We start from the raw sequence: 12718 nt of genomic DNA, 5'->3' as shown, positions 1-12718 counted from the left end.
GATTATTTGACAGAGTTAGCAGTTTAGCGTGTAATATATTCGTGTAAAATTTATATGGATGGGAGTGGTGGTGGCATTTCGCACAACTGAATGCATCCGTTCATATGATGGGTATCAAATGAAGCAGAAAAAAAGCTATCAAATGAAGTACTCTCTTGGTATTGGTGTCATTTTTTTAAAATTATACCATGATAAGTTGCATGGTACTATCTATACATTTCCCCTATTCACTTGCATTGTCCTCTATTATATGTTGCTTTAACTTAGACTAAATACCTGCTTTTCTGCACAGCATGCAACTTTTATGCTCACGCTGTACGGGTTGGATTGCTTTGCAGTCATGCAGTTGTTGCCAATGCTGGAATAGCAACTTCTTCTGCAGGATTTTCCGCCATTGAATCAGGCTTTTACCATCTGAAGGGGTGTGAATCTGCATTCATAGAACTAAAAGGAACACCCTCACTCTGAAATGACCTAGAATTGGCCAAAGTTTCTGAAGAATGAAAACAGAGCCAAGAGCAAGTGCAGAAGTCTAGTTTTCTCTCAGGCCCCGTTCACACGAGGACGCTCGCGGGTAAAAACGACAAAATATTTTATCGGAAGTGCCTTTCGTTTAGGCGGTGACGGCGTTTTGGGGGCTTAAAGACGCAAAAATCTGAAACCACCTTCCAAAGTGGAAAAGTTAAATCCTCTCCTCCGTAGCGTGTCGTCTACACTGACAAGACACAAAACTCTGATCTGATCTACTCACGTCACGTATGTGTTTACGTCACATACATGCTCCAGTACAGGAAATAAAGAAACGTGGGATTATTTCCATGCGTGGGACCTTCAAGCTGCTCTGGCAGCTCTAATAAACTTACAGGAGTCTTTCCACCAAATGTACAGGATATGTAGAGATAGTATTAGTGAACAGAGAAGGATCTGGAATTACCTCTATCACATTCTGGATGCAGCAATTGGTCGGAGGCGAGCCAGACGGCTGTGAACGAGACCTGGGAGATCTAGTGATGGTGGAGAACTTTGTGGAAGGAGTAGCTGATGAAAATGTGTGGCGTGAAAACTTCTGCATGCCCAAAGATGCTCTTATGGCTTTAAGTGATGCCGCCTGGCTGCATACAATCCAATTTCACACACTTTTGCGTCACCGTATGCAGCAGATTTCCTCCCGAAAATGCTCGTCTAAACGAGGAATAAAAAGTGAAGACGCAACGCCACTTTTGCGTCTTCTGTTCAGACCGTCCTCGTGTAAACGGGTCCTCAGACTACTTGAATTGCAGTATGCTGAAAATACTAATAATTTGGGATTTTTTTCATTCTTTCATTGCACAGTGCTGGAAGGCTTTACAGCTTTGGGCACTTCTTAAAACATACCTTAACATTTTTCTTAATGGTTTAAGGATAAATGTACCTTTACCCAACATGGAAGCACCCACACTGTTTGCTCTTTTCCTCTGCATCTCTTTAGTAAAAATATTCTGTGGGTAAATCAGTTTTTAAGATGACTTAAAGGGAAGCTGAAAAAAGAGTCTCTGTTGCACAAGGTTAAGAGGTTTGCAGACTAAGTAAGACAACATAAAAATGTCAGAAAGAGTTGGCCGAGATGTGCTCTCCCAAACATAAAAATCCATATACCATCACTTGACCTTAAAACTGAGTTTCCCAGTCTGTGTGTGTGTGTGTGTGTGTGTGTGTGTGTGTGTGTGTGTGCATGTGAATGTGAAAACAAGAAACGACATGGTGGGTGGTTGCATTGAGTTTAATGCAGTTTGTAGCCTAAGGTCTGTTGTCAGGCTGCCTTGTCCTGCTTTCCACTCCATTCGCTTCTGTTTCTTGTAAGATCATCCTGTTCCCTACTTGTTCCTCTCTTTCGCCGTGCCCTTATAACAGTGTAGAGTTCTCGACAGTAATTGAGTGCTGTTGAAAAAAGTCTAGATCACTCTAAAAGAAAAGGCTGAGGTGGAAGGAGGGGAGGTGTAGAGGGAGGATTGTGGAGGAAAATAAGAAGGGAGTAGAACCAGTTTTCCCTCAGAGGAGGCTGTGAACAGCATCATGTGTAAGACTGGCATGTCTAGCGGGGCCAGATGCATGACCAGATGGTGTATTCGCATATAATATTTACAATGCAAAATCACTGCAGAGATATCACATAAACCACCAATATGGATTTCTATGTTTGTAGCCTTTTGTAACAAGGCAAACTGACTGAGAGCATGTACAACGACAGCTGCGATAAGCTTATGCACAATCATACATCAGGGTTTCATTGTCTTGTTCGTAGTAGTTGTCAAGACACTACAACATTACTCATTCACTTTCCCTTCACACATTTTTTCCGCTGGTTCAGAAAATTAAAATTTGAGTCTGCAAACATTGTGAGGCACGAGCTCAGTCATGCAGCTCTGTGTTCTCAATTCCCCCATTTCCTTTTCTTAGAAAACCCCAACCTCATTTTTTTTAGCCTTGAAATAAAATTCTCACATGCACTAGTAGAATGACTCAAGGTTTTGAAACAGAGATGCTGTCTGTTTCCCTCTCAGGCATGCAGGGGGGGAAAAAAGAGTAGATACTCAGAGAAAAAAAATCTCCTTTGACATGTCTTACACACGGTGGTCTTTTCAATCATTCCCATTCATACTGGAAGCTGTTATTGCATTTTTATGCCAAATATATCCCTGTGTTACTTCTCCTGAATAACAGTGTTGGGCTCAGGCAGCTGGTTCCACTACAGACCCAGTTTCAATTTGGATAAATACCTGTAATTTGTTGATTCCAACAATTTCCTATTAAATACTTTATCACCTGCCTGTTTTTATTGGCATTAAGAAGGTGGTTTAATCAGATAGTCTCCTGCCTGCATGTATCTAGAAAACAAATGTGAATTTGCAATAGCTGTGACCACGAACATGCATGAATAATGTTCATGCATTCACAATAGTGGTGGAATGTAACTAAGTACATTTCCTCAGGTACAGTACTTGAGTATAATTTTGAGGTACTTGTGCTTTACTTGAGTATTTCATGAAAAACTAAAATTGATTTAAAATGATTACGCATGTTTATAAATTCAGCCACATAACAGTATATTTAGTAGTTAAAATGAGCCCCACCTTAACGACAAATGTAAATTGCTATTTACATAAATGCATCAAAAATAATAATCCAATAATTTATGGGGAATCTACACAACAATCTGAGTGGGGAAAAAGAGTACTTTTAATTTTCATACTTAAGTAAGTTTTGAATGCAGGACTTTTACTTGTAGTGAAGTAATTCTGCAGTGTGATAATAGTACTTTTCCTGAAGTAAGAGATCCGAATACTTTTTCCACCACTGATTCACACATGGGCTACACGGTGGTGTAGTGGTTAGCACTCTCGCCTCACAGCAAGAGAGGTTGCAGCTCTTCTGTGTGGAGTTTGCATGTTGTGTCATCATGGGTTCTTGGACTTGCACTTAGGTTTAATTGGTGACTCTAAATTGTCTAAATTAAATTGTCCGTAGGTATGAATGAGAGCGTATCTATATGACGATATCTGCGATAGTCTGGCGACCTGTCCAGGGTGTCAGCTGGGCTCCAGCCCCCTACGACCCGAGTGCGAATAACCGGTTAAGGATAATGACAATTAGCTGTTTTATGGTGGGTTTTGTGTCTGACTATTTCATGGTTGAGACAAGTTCCTTAAGAATCAAAGCCAGAAATTGGTCTGTTTTTTTTTTTATCGTACAGTGCCATAGCGTTTTAGCTTTTTCCACCTGCTCCCAGTCTTTTTGCTAAGCTAGGCTAACCAGCCACTCTGCATAGCTTCATATTTACTGTGAGAGTAGTATGCATTTTGCCTTCCTAAGGGCCTCCCACACCACAAAAAATGTGTTTTAATAATAATGATGTCAGCCTTCACACCATTGAACAGTAACATTCTGTAAGCAGAGGCACCAAGCACACACTCACGCTCCAGCTGTGTCAGAGCCACACACGTCCCTCGACTTCTGAATTAGCGGTTAAATGCCATCAATTAGCTTACATCAAAGAGGTGGTCAGAAATGTCAGATGCATAATTTATAAAGCTCTTGATTTGGCTCTTATTTATCATATTTTTTATTTATAAGAATATGGATACTAAGAATAGGAAATAATTGAAAAGTAGCCGCTGCTGTGCCATATAGTTGTGGTGCAGAAAGACAGAAAGAAATAAAGAGAAAAAGAGAGTTATGTTGGATTTAGTTGACTGTTGTTTAATTTGGATGGATTTGATTGGCTGTCAGTGTTTCTGTTGTTAATCAAAGTGCTCTGAAAATGGGAGGCCCGGGTTCGAATCCGACTCGGAGCCCTTTCCCGCATGTCTTCCTCTCTGTCTCCCCCTTTACTCTGTCCTATCAATAAAGCCCAAAAATGGCCAAAAAAAAAAAAATTGCTCTGAAAATTACCCTAACAATTGTTCTCCACAGTCATTGCGGTGTGGACCGGAAAGCTTTTTAATAAAATATATTATTTATGCGTTTCTATATAAATATATTAAAATATATCATTACAGTTCACTGTGTGGGTGGCCCCATTTCTTGGTTAGAAGGCAATTAAGTGTATTTGTTAAACTTTTGAGCTATTTCTTTAAATAAAAAAGAACTTATATGAACTGTATAACAAACTTTTGCTTTCTAAAAGTGGTGAAACATAAGCATATTTGAGGAAAAAGGGATTCAAAAAGGAGGTCAAGATAAACTCCTATCAAACTCTAATCTTACTTTGTGTTGTACTGTATCCAACCCCATAATGCCTCTCATATCCCACTGTAGCTGGCCACAATATGACACACAGCAGTACGTGCCGCTCCTCTGTGCTGCTGCTGGCTGAGTAGTTGTTCAGTGTGGTCACAGTTTAGATAAATGACCCTATTAGAAAACACGGTGGGGGTTATCTGTCAGCATCACCGTCCCTCTGCGTGCTCAGACACTGTCTGCCACCACTATCACTGGACACCACCACTATCCTTCTGTGTGTGTTTGTGTGTGTGACTGAATTATGTATGATAGTGACAGAAGGGAGCGTGCTTTATAAAAAGGATTGTTAAGCTTCCCAGTCATGACGGGGGTTTGTAACTTGCCTTGTAAACACACACATGATGGCACTGCAGTTCATTTAAAGAGCAAATTAGCAGTGATAGTCGTAGTTGCATGTTTCTGCGGCTCATTTAGTTTAGGTTACTATAGTGCAGCAGACATTAGTTGATCAGTTGATTTATGAAGTCATTTAGTCCACTGATAAATTAGTTACATGAGTTATTGGTATCGATTTATCAAGCAACAAGAGTCTAAAGTCATGCTAGTGGCTCTGTGAGGCTCGACTAAGGCACAGTTGTCACATGTAGGTTAACAAAGGGGGACAGTGTTATAATTAAATGTATTGGATCAGAGAATGTATTAACTAGTCAATAAAATAATTTGTCGTAATGGGAGCACTTATCATATAAATGATAAAAAAGACAATAATAAGTTAAAATGATGGCAATAAATTAGGTTGATTAGCACCAAACACAGAGTAAGGTGTAAGCTGATCGGAGCTTTGCAGGTATTTGCAGGAACCAAAGATTGAACTAATTTTATTTTATTTTATTTGATAGGGACAATGCAGTTAGCATAGATACAGGGCATGCATCTGATGTGCTGCATATAGAGATATAGCTTCAGCTAATTTTCAACTCCTGCCCCTAGTTGGGCTTTTACAACTACATACATGAATGTCTGTACAAAATTTCTGCTGTGAGATATTTCAGTCTGGACTAATTCACAGACTGGTATTGCCAACTATGGAGTACCGGTATGTCTGGTTGCATGGGTTAAAAAAAAAAATTGTGGCAGCTTGTCTTGTGTGACGATTTGCTGTTGTTGTTGTTGTTGTTTGTTTGTTTTTAAAACTTGGGGTTTTTGACTGTTGGTCAGGCAAAACAATCAATGGGAAGAGGCCTACTACTAGTTTTTAATTTTTTAATTTTTTACATTTTTTGGATTGAAAAATGAATTATTCAAATGTATATGAATGTAATCTATAGTTAACTGTGCAGCATTGCCTCCTGTGAGGAGCCATACTTTTCAATACCAAAGGGTTTAAATTGATGCAATTTCCACTATTTAAATATTTGATTGCATTAAGCATCGAAGCTATCAAAATACAGATTTACAATGGGATTTTCAACCCAAGGCTGCACAGATTATCTGCACCAACACTTTTTGCAGGTGCTGCCAATTAGAAAAAAGAAAAGACAAATCTATTTTCTGTGCCAAGGACGTTGTATCTTTTTGCTGTGCTATAGAAAGAGATATTGTCTACTCTTTTTTTAATCCTAGTATTAATATTAGCAAAATCATCAATGAACGTATGTGTTCTGTGTATCTTTGTCAGAATCTCACTTTAATGAAATCCTCAGTAGATCCATGCTGCAGTTTTGACTCAAGCAGAGAAGAGAGAAAGAAATCCTTGGAAAGAGGGAAACAGTTGTGTTCATGATGCAAGGAGGAGGAGAGCGGCACAGCTACTGTACTGTAGCTAAGGATGTGTCTGCCTCTGCCATCCAAACAACCAGCAGACAGCATTCTGGGAGCTCATTACAGCAGCCTCTGAGCTGGAGGAGACGCTACAGCGGTGGGGGATCAGGGAGTCAGTTCAGTGAGCTCAGCCCCAGCTGCACTAACAGTCTTTCAGTGGGAGACGCCTGGGCATAGGCCAGCAGGATAAACCAACAGTGACAGCCCTGGATTTGCATGAGCTTCCCCTCCCATCCCACAAGCGCTCATTTAAAGTTGTTGCCGCACAGGGAGAAGAGTTTGGATGCGGGCGTGCGGGAGGTGTGCAAAGTGGAGCAAACATGACATAACTTATGTTGAGCCAGAGCACAGTTTCCGGCTTAATTCTGCTCCTTACCCACCACCGTAGGTGATTCATAAACGCTGGTGCCCTGGAGTGCTGTGCCATTTGAGAAGAACTATATTGTGCTTTTCTGCCGCAGCATTCAACTGATGTCAGATACTGTGACGCTGGTAATTCTGAGTGAATGGCTGGTAGCTAAACCATTGTCAAGGTCTCGTTAATCTTGTTATGTGGTTGATTGTGTGGTGTCTCATTGTGTGCTCACTGTCTCTTTTCCGCTTGGTGTTACTCCATTGGCCCTGTCCAATTCATTCTCTCCGCCTTGATTTCACCTCTCACTAAATGATTGTGTGTCCTCTCCTTCCCGCAGAGCCGCAGTCCCCGGCATTCCCAGTCTACCCAGTCTGGGCTTGCCGACCAGGCCGCCAAGCTCTCCTTTGCCTCGGCTGAATCCTTGGAGACCATGTCAGAGGCCGACATCCCCATCGGGTTCAACCGGATGAACCGATTTCGCCAGAGCCTGCCACTGTCCCGCTCTGCCAGCCAGAATAAGCTACGATCTCCAGGTTAAGATTTGAAGCTCTGCTGGCAGGCTCTGTCACAACATGCTCGCCGAACTCTAGCCAGATTTACGGCGATGTGTTTATCTCCTGTAGCTGTTGTTCGGGAGAAATGGGAGAATGTTTTATACTCACCTCATTTACTGTAACAGTTTCAGTTTACTCTAACTCAGATAACACAACTTTCTTTAACAAAGGCTGAAAAAAAAGTTTATATTTTTCCAGTGCATGCAATATACTCCTAATATATTCATGCAGAATGTGTGCAGGAGTACAAGGAGCTTTAAAGTACAGTTAATTATATTAGCTATGGAGTCATTAAAGCATGATATTTTGTTGAGGTACGTAGGTAGTGATTTTGATGACTGAATTACTGCATGCCTGCTGTTAATCACACAGGACTAGGAATATATTTTTCTTCAACTATACGGCATTTTTGAAAACAGGTTTACTATAAAAGGACCTTGGGAGTTTAGACAGGATTAGTGAGAGGCTGGTGCAGAGTCATAAAGACCAAGGAGGGGTGTTACATCAGGTACAGTGAGAGTTTAAATAAAAAAGGGGCTGTAAAACTAAAGTGGCAGTGACTGAAGAAGGTCAGACAGAATGATCTCTCCTCTCCATGTCTTCGTACTAACCACTTTGTTTTCTTCTCTCCCCAACTCGTCTGCAATATCACGCTTACTTTGCTTGACTTTTAATCACTGGTCTTTTCTTTGCTTTGTTTGTTCTTTTTGTTTGTCCCCCTGGGTGTATGAAGATGAATATTCAGGTTAGTCAGGCGTCAGACTCATCTTTACCTTTAAAATCAAGGGTTGCAGCATCTGACAAAGTTTTCCATGAAGTGGGGCTTTTTGGGAATCATTTATTATCCATTACTGCATTTTGAATATTAACAGGAAGTAAAAGTGCCATTTGAAGAAAAGTAGTAAAAATTTCACTTGGCTTAAATGGGCATCTTTGCACCTTAAGCTGTGAATTCTCACACAGCTATTGCAGCCCTTTTCTCACATTTAGAAATAAAGTTTACTCTTAATAAATATGCTGACATGTGATAATAAAAGTGAACAGAACACTTGACACAAAAAACTGCTCCAAAATTCGGCAGAATTTATTAGCTTTTCTTTCCATCCAGAAACGCCATCGCCTTCTGACTAAACCATCTCTCCCCTCTCACTCTGTTTTAGGTGTGCTGTTCCTGCAGTACGGAGATGAGACACGCCGGGTTCACATCACCCACGAGCTGAGCAGTCTGGACACGCTGCACGCTCTCATCGTGCACATGTTCCCTCAGAAGTTGACAGCAGGTATGCTGAAGTCCCCCAACACGGCCATCTTGATCAAGGACGAGGCGCGCAACGTATTCTACGAGCTGGAGGACGTCCGGGACATCCAGGACCGCAGCATCATCAAGATTTACCGCAAAGAGCCCATCTACGCTTCCTACCCTGCTGCTGCACACCTGGCTAACGGAGACCTGCGGGTAAGAAGGGGGGAGCTGGGAGGTGAATAGGTTATTCTAGGGAAGAATGCTGTCTGATCTGCTAGACTGATGTTTGACAACTCCACTGTCAGGGAGAACTATACTGCTGTTCCTATACATAAAGAGCAGCAGTGTGCTCCTTCGTCTGTAATAGTGCATTTTATATTTCAATGTTAACTTTGACAGGCTGTTGTGGTGTATGTGGGTTAGTAATTTAACAGGTATTCCTCCTGGAAATGCATTTTCTTATCTTCAAGTAGGCCATCTGTTGCTGTGCAGACACCAGAGAACAATGTTCCTCTGTGAAATGAGCATATTTTAACATCCAAAGCTATTTCCGCTTCATTGAAGATCAAGGAAGCCTGAGGGAAACCTTTTTTTAATTATTTTATACAAAACCGTGCTTACCATCTGCATTATTCACACAATACTGAGAATACAACCGCTATTAACCATGCAAACAGGCAGTGAAAAACGATTATGCCTGTGTATATTGTGTGTGCATGTACTGTACTGTATGCTTTATGTGTTTGTGCATGCATGCATGCTTGTTTGTGTCTGTGTGTTAGGGGTGGAGTGGTTCACAAAATTCATGGTTCGGTTCATATCATAGTTTTGAGGTAATGGTTTTCGGTTCAGTACAGTTTTGGTTCAGAGAGAAGGCATTGCAAATTTCAATATGCTTTTGATTTATGTATTTGTTTGCCAAAAGAAGTTAACACTGGTTTGCCTTTACAAAATTCGGGCTCAGAACACAAGGAACAAAGTCACTTCTTCATTGTCAAGTTGTTGTTTTGGCTGCAATCTGTATCTGTCTGAATCTTAAATGGTACAATACAAACATGCCCCAAACTGTGACTATTACTATTAGGATTTTCTAAGTGACCCATCCCTGCTGTGTACAAAAGAAACAGGAAAGGAAAATACAAGTTAAAGAAAGAGCTGAGCAGCCCACATTAAACTGCCGAAGCACATCTACATTTTGAAACTGAGTTTGAAACCAGGAAATCTTAAAAGCATGATTTTTTTTTTAAAAGACTTAATTGGGCAAAACCAAGAATCATCAAAGTAACCCATCAGCTTTCACACTAAGTGTTACATGCACAGCCACAGTCCATCTCTCCTTTTCAAGTGTTGGAGAATAAACGCAGGCTGCATCTTAACAAGCACGTCATTAATTTACCCTGTGCATGATGTGTCTGGTGCTGGCATGTGGAACAACTTGTGTCTTTATCTCTCTGCTTGTTTAAGTTGTGTCCACACAGTTTGTGCGACCAGACCACCTCATGTAGTTATGTAAATGTACAGTATGTATATTTGTCTCTGGGCATAACAGCTCAGCAGCACAAATTCCTTAGTCACGCTCCTGGATTTTCTCTGTTCTGCATGACAAGGTTAGCTGGGATGCAGAGAAGCAAATGGGAAAAAAACGAAAAACGGGGATGAGTAAAGCAACAAAAGCAGTTATGTGACAAGGGAAAACAGAGTGTTTGGCTTTTTAAAGCTGCAGAAATGAAAAAAAAAAATCACAACAGGAGGAAAACAGAAGCAGAGGTGGGTTGAAAAAAAAATTACTAGGGCATGTTTAACAGCGTTATGATGCTCTACAAAGAAAGGCAGGAGGAAGAAAGTAATAGCTACTCCGACAGAGATGTATTCAGTTGTCACTTTTTTGGTCTAAATAAGTCGCTTTTTCTGCTGCTACTTTTTATCACTCTACTTAATAGAATAAATATACGTACCGGTATGTTTGGATTTGCGATTGGACTCATCACCCGCTTGTAGTAATGTAATAAAAATCCAATTTTGGGCCTTTGTCTGTGTGAATATCTAGAACAACAGAGTGGGAAAATTGAATTTGCCTTGCAGGTAAATAAAGTAGATGTTGAACAGCGCAGCCCTTAAACTTCTCAGGCACCATGCCTGATTTCAGGCATAGAGCAGTTTTTAAATTGATATATTCCTTAATTTAATATATTGTAAATATTTTGTACAGGACAACTTTTCAGGCTCTTAAATCTTTTCTTGCTTTCACCCCTACAACATCGTGCAAAATAGGTGTGTGTCACCTCCTGAAAAATGTCAATTTTGGCCAGATACAGCTTTAATAATATGCCTAATAATACATTTTAAAAAAACAACAGAAAACAATGTTTTTTAGAGAATGACTTCTGCATTTGGATGCAGAATTGGTCCTTTTGGCCTTTGGTCACTGACTGTGACAGCCCATTTAGTGTCAGTCAGGACGTTTTCATGTAAAACTAAGGCATAGGAAACACAGCACTCTCATCCGTAGGTATCCATGTTAACCCTTGTCCCTTGCTCTTTTCAGAGGGAGATGGTGTACTCCTCTCGTGACTCCTCCCCTACTCGCCGCCTCAACACCCTCCCCTCCTCTACAGCCTCGGCTTCTCCATCCCGCTCTCGCCTCTCCTACAGTGGCGGCCGTCCTCCATCCTTCACCGGGTCCCACGGCCAGCATGAACAGCCCCGACACCCCCACCATCCCTCAGCCGGCCATGCTGCCAACGCGGGCTTGTCTCCCTCGCCCAGCGCCATCCTGGAGCGCCGCGATGTCAAGCCTGATGAAGAAGTTTCTGCAAAAAATATGGCACTGATGAAGAGCGAGGGTCTGTATGCGGACCCCTACAGCCTGATGCATGAAGGCCGCCTCAGCATCGCCTCCACACAGTCGCTAGCTGCCATCGGTGACCCCTTTAGCTTTCCTGTTTCCAGTGGCCTGTACCGCCGTGGCTCTGTGCGCTCCCTCAGCACCTACTCAGCTGCCGCTCTTCAAGGGGACCTGGAGGACTCTCTGTACAAGCCTGGAGGTTCACTCTACTCTGACACATACTCCTCAGCCACACTGGGCATGGGTTTTCGCATGCCGCCTTCATCCCCGCAGAAAATCCCTGACATGCAGCTAAGAGACAGGGACTCGTACTCCAGCTCGCCCAGCAGAGCCTCACCTGTCAGGCAGACCTTCCGCAAGGACTCGGCCTCCTCCTCTGTGTTTGTGGAGAGCCCAAAGTCAAGGCCCAGCTCCAGTTCAGAGCCTCTGTGTCTGACAGCTGGGCCTGGGGAGGGCGGCAGGGCCACGCCTGGCTTTGGTTCTTCGCTGTCTGGACAGGACCCTGACAGCAGCAGGTCAGTACGAGTCTGTTTGCTGAATTTCATTAAGTTATTTTGTATTGTTTTAAAGCATGTCCTGAGAACATTTTTTACTTAATCAGCCTCTGCGTGATGACAACATAAACAGAAATCTGAAAAGAAATAGTGCATATTTTGCATAAAATCTTTTTGCTCTTGTTTCAAACCACGCTCACACAATCCTAATTAGGAGGATCAGCAGAATTTAAATGTCTTCATTATAATCTTTCTATTTTTGTTCTCTTAAACTCTGATTGTGACCTATTTGTTTACAAGCAGATATTTAAAACCAAGTTCATGGGAATAAAGCATTATTGAGGGCTCAACACTTATTTTTAAAAGTGATTGCCAGACTAGAAACCAGGCATCAGCCACCTTAGTCCCTTTATATTCTGAGTAATTTAGATACTATTTAGTTATACGTCAGCTTAATGATAAAAATATGCCATAAAGGAATAAGTAGTGCAGTGTGCTACTTTTAACTAGTAACCTTGATGTGTCACTTTTGCAGTATAATTTTCCATCCAGCTTAATGTCTTGGGATACTCGACAGTCCCAGTGCATCAGATATTTGCTTTTTTGTTTTTCGTTCAGGTTTAACTGTTGAATCAGTATGCACATTTTGTGCATTTTTTGGTTGTGGTGTTTATCGGCAACTACTCA

The 12718-nt window shown here is 41.5% G+C and overlaps 1 protein-coding gene across 2 annotated transcripts in view; it reads left to right on the top strand.

The window, feature by feature from the left end:
• The window catches only part of srcin1a (SRC kinase signaling inhibitor 1a), a 128150-nt gene that overhangs the window by 82304 nt on the left and 33128 nt on the right, over nucleotides 1-12718 (top strand). For both annotated transcript variants that reach the window (XM_059348938.1, XM_059348939.1), the window contains exons 6-9: nucleotides 7233-7428; nucleotides 8183-8194; nucleotides 8610-8905; nucleotides 11238-12052. In XM_059348938.1, the coding sequence (XP_059204921.1) occupies nucleotides 7233-7428; nucleotides 8183-8194; nucleotides 8610-8905; nucleotides 11238-12052 (1319 nt within the window). The remainder of the gene's footprint in view (nucleotides 1-7232; nucleotides 7429-8182; nucleotides 8195-8609; nucleotides 8906-11237; nucleotides 12053-12718) is intronic.

This window comes from Centropristis striata, chromosome 13 (genome assembly GCF_030273125.1).
Source record: "Centropristis striata isolate RG_2023a ecotype Rhode Island chromosome 13, C.striata_1.0, whole genome shotgun sequence".
In the NCBI taxonomy this organism is placed as follows: Eukaryota; Metazoa; Chordata; class Actinopteri; order Perciformes; family Serranidae; genus Centropristis; species Centropristis striata.
This window is presented reverse-complemented; position numbering and strand designations above follow the sequence as displayed.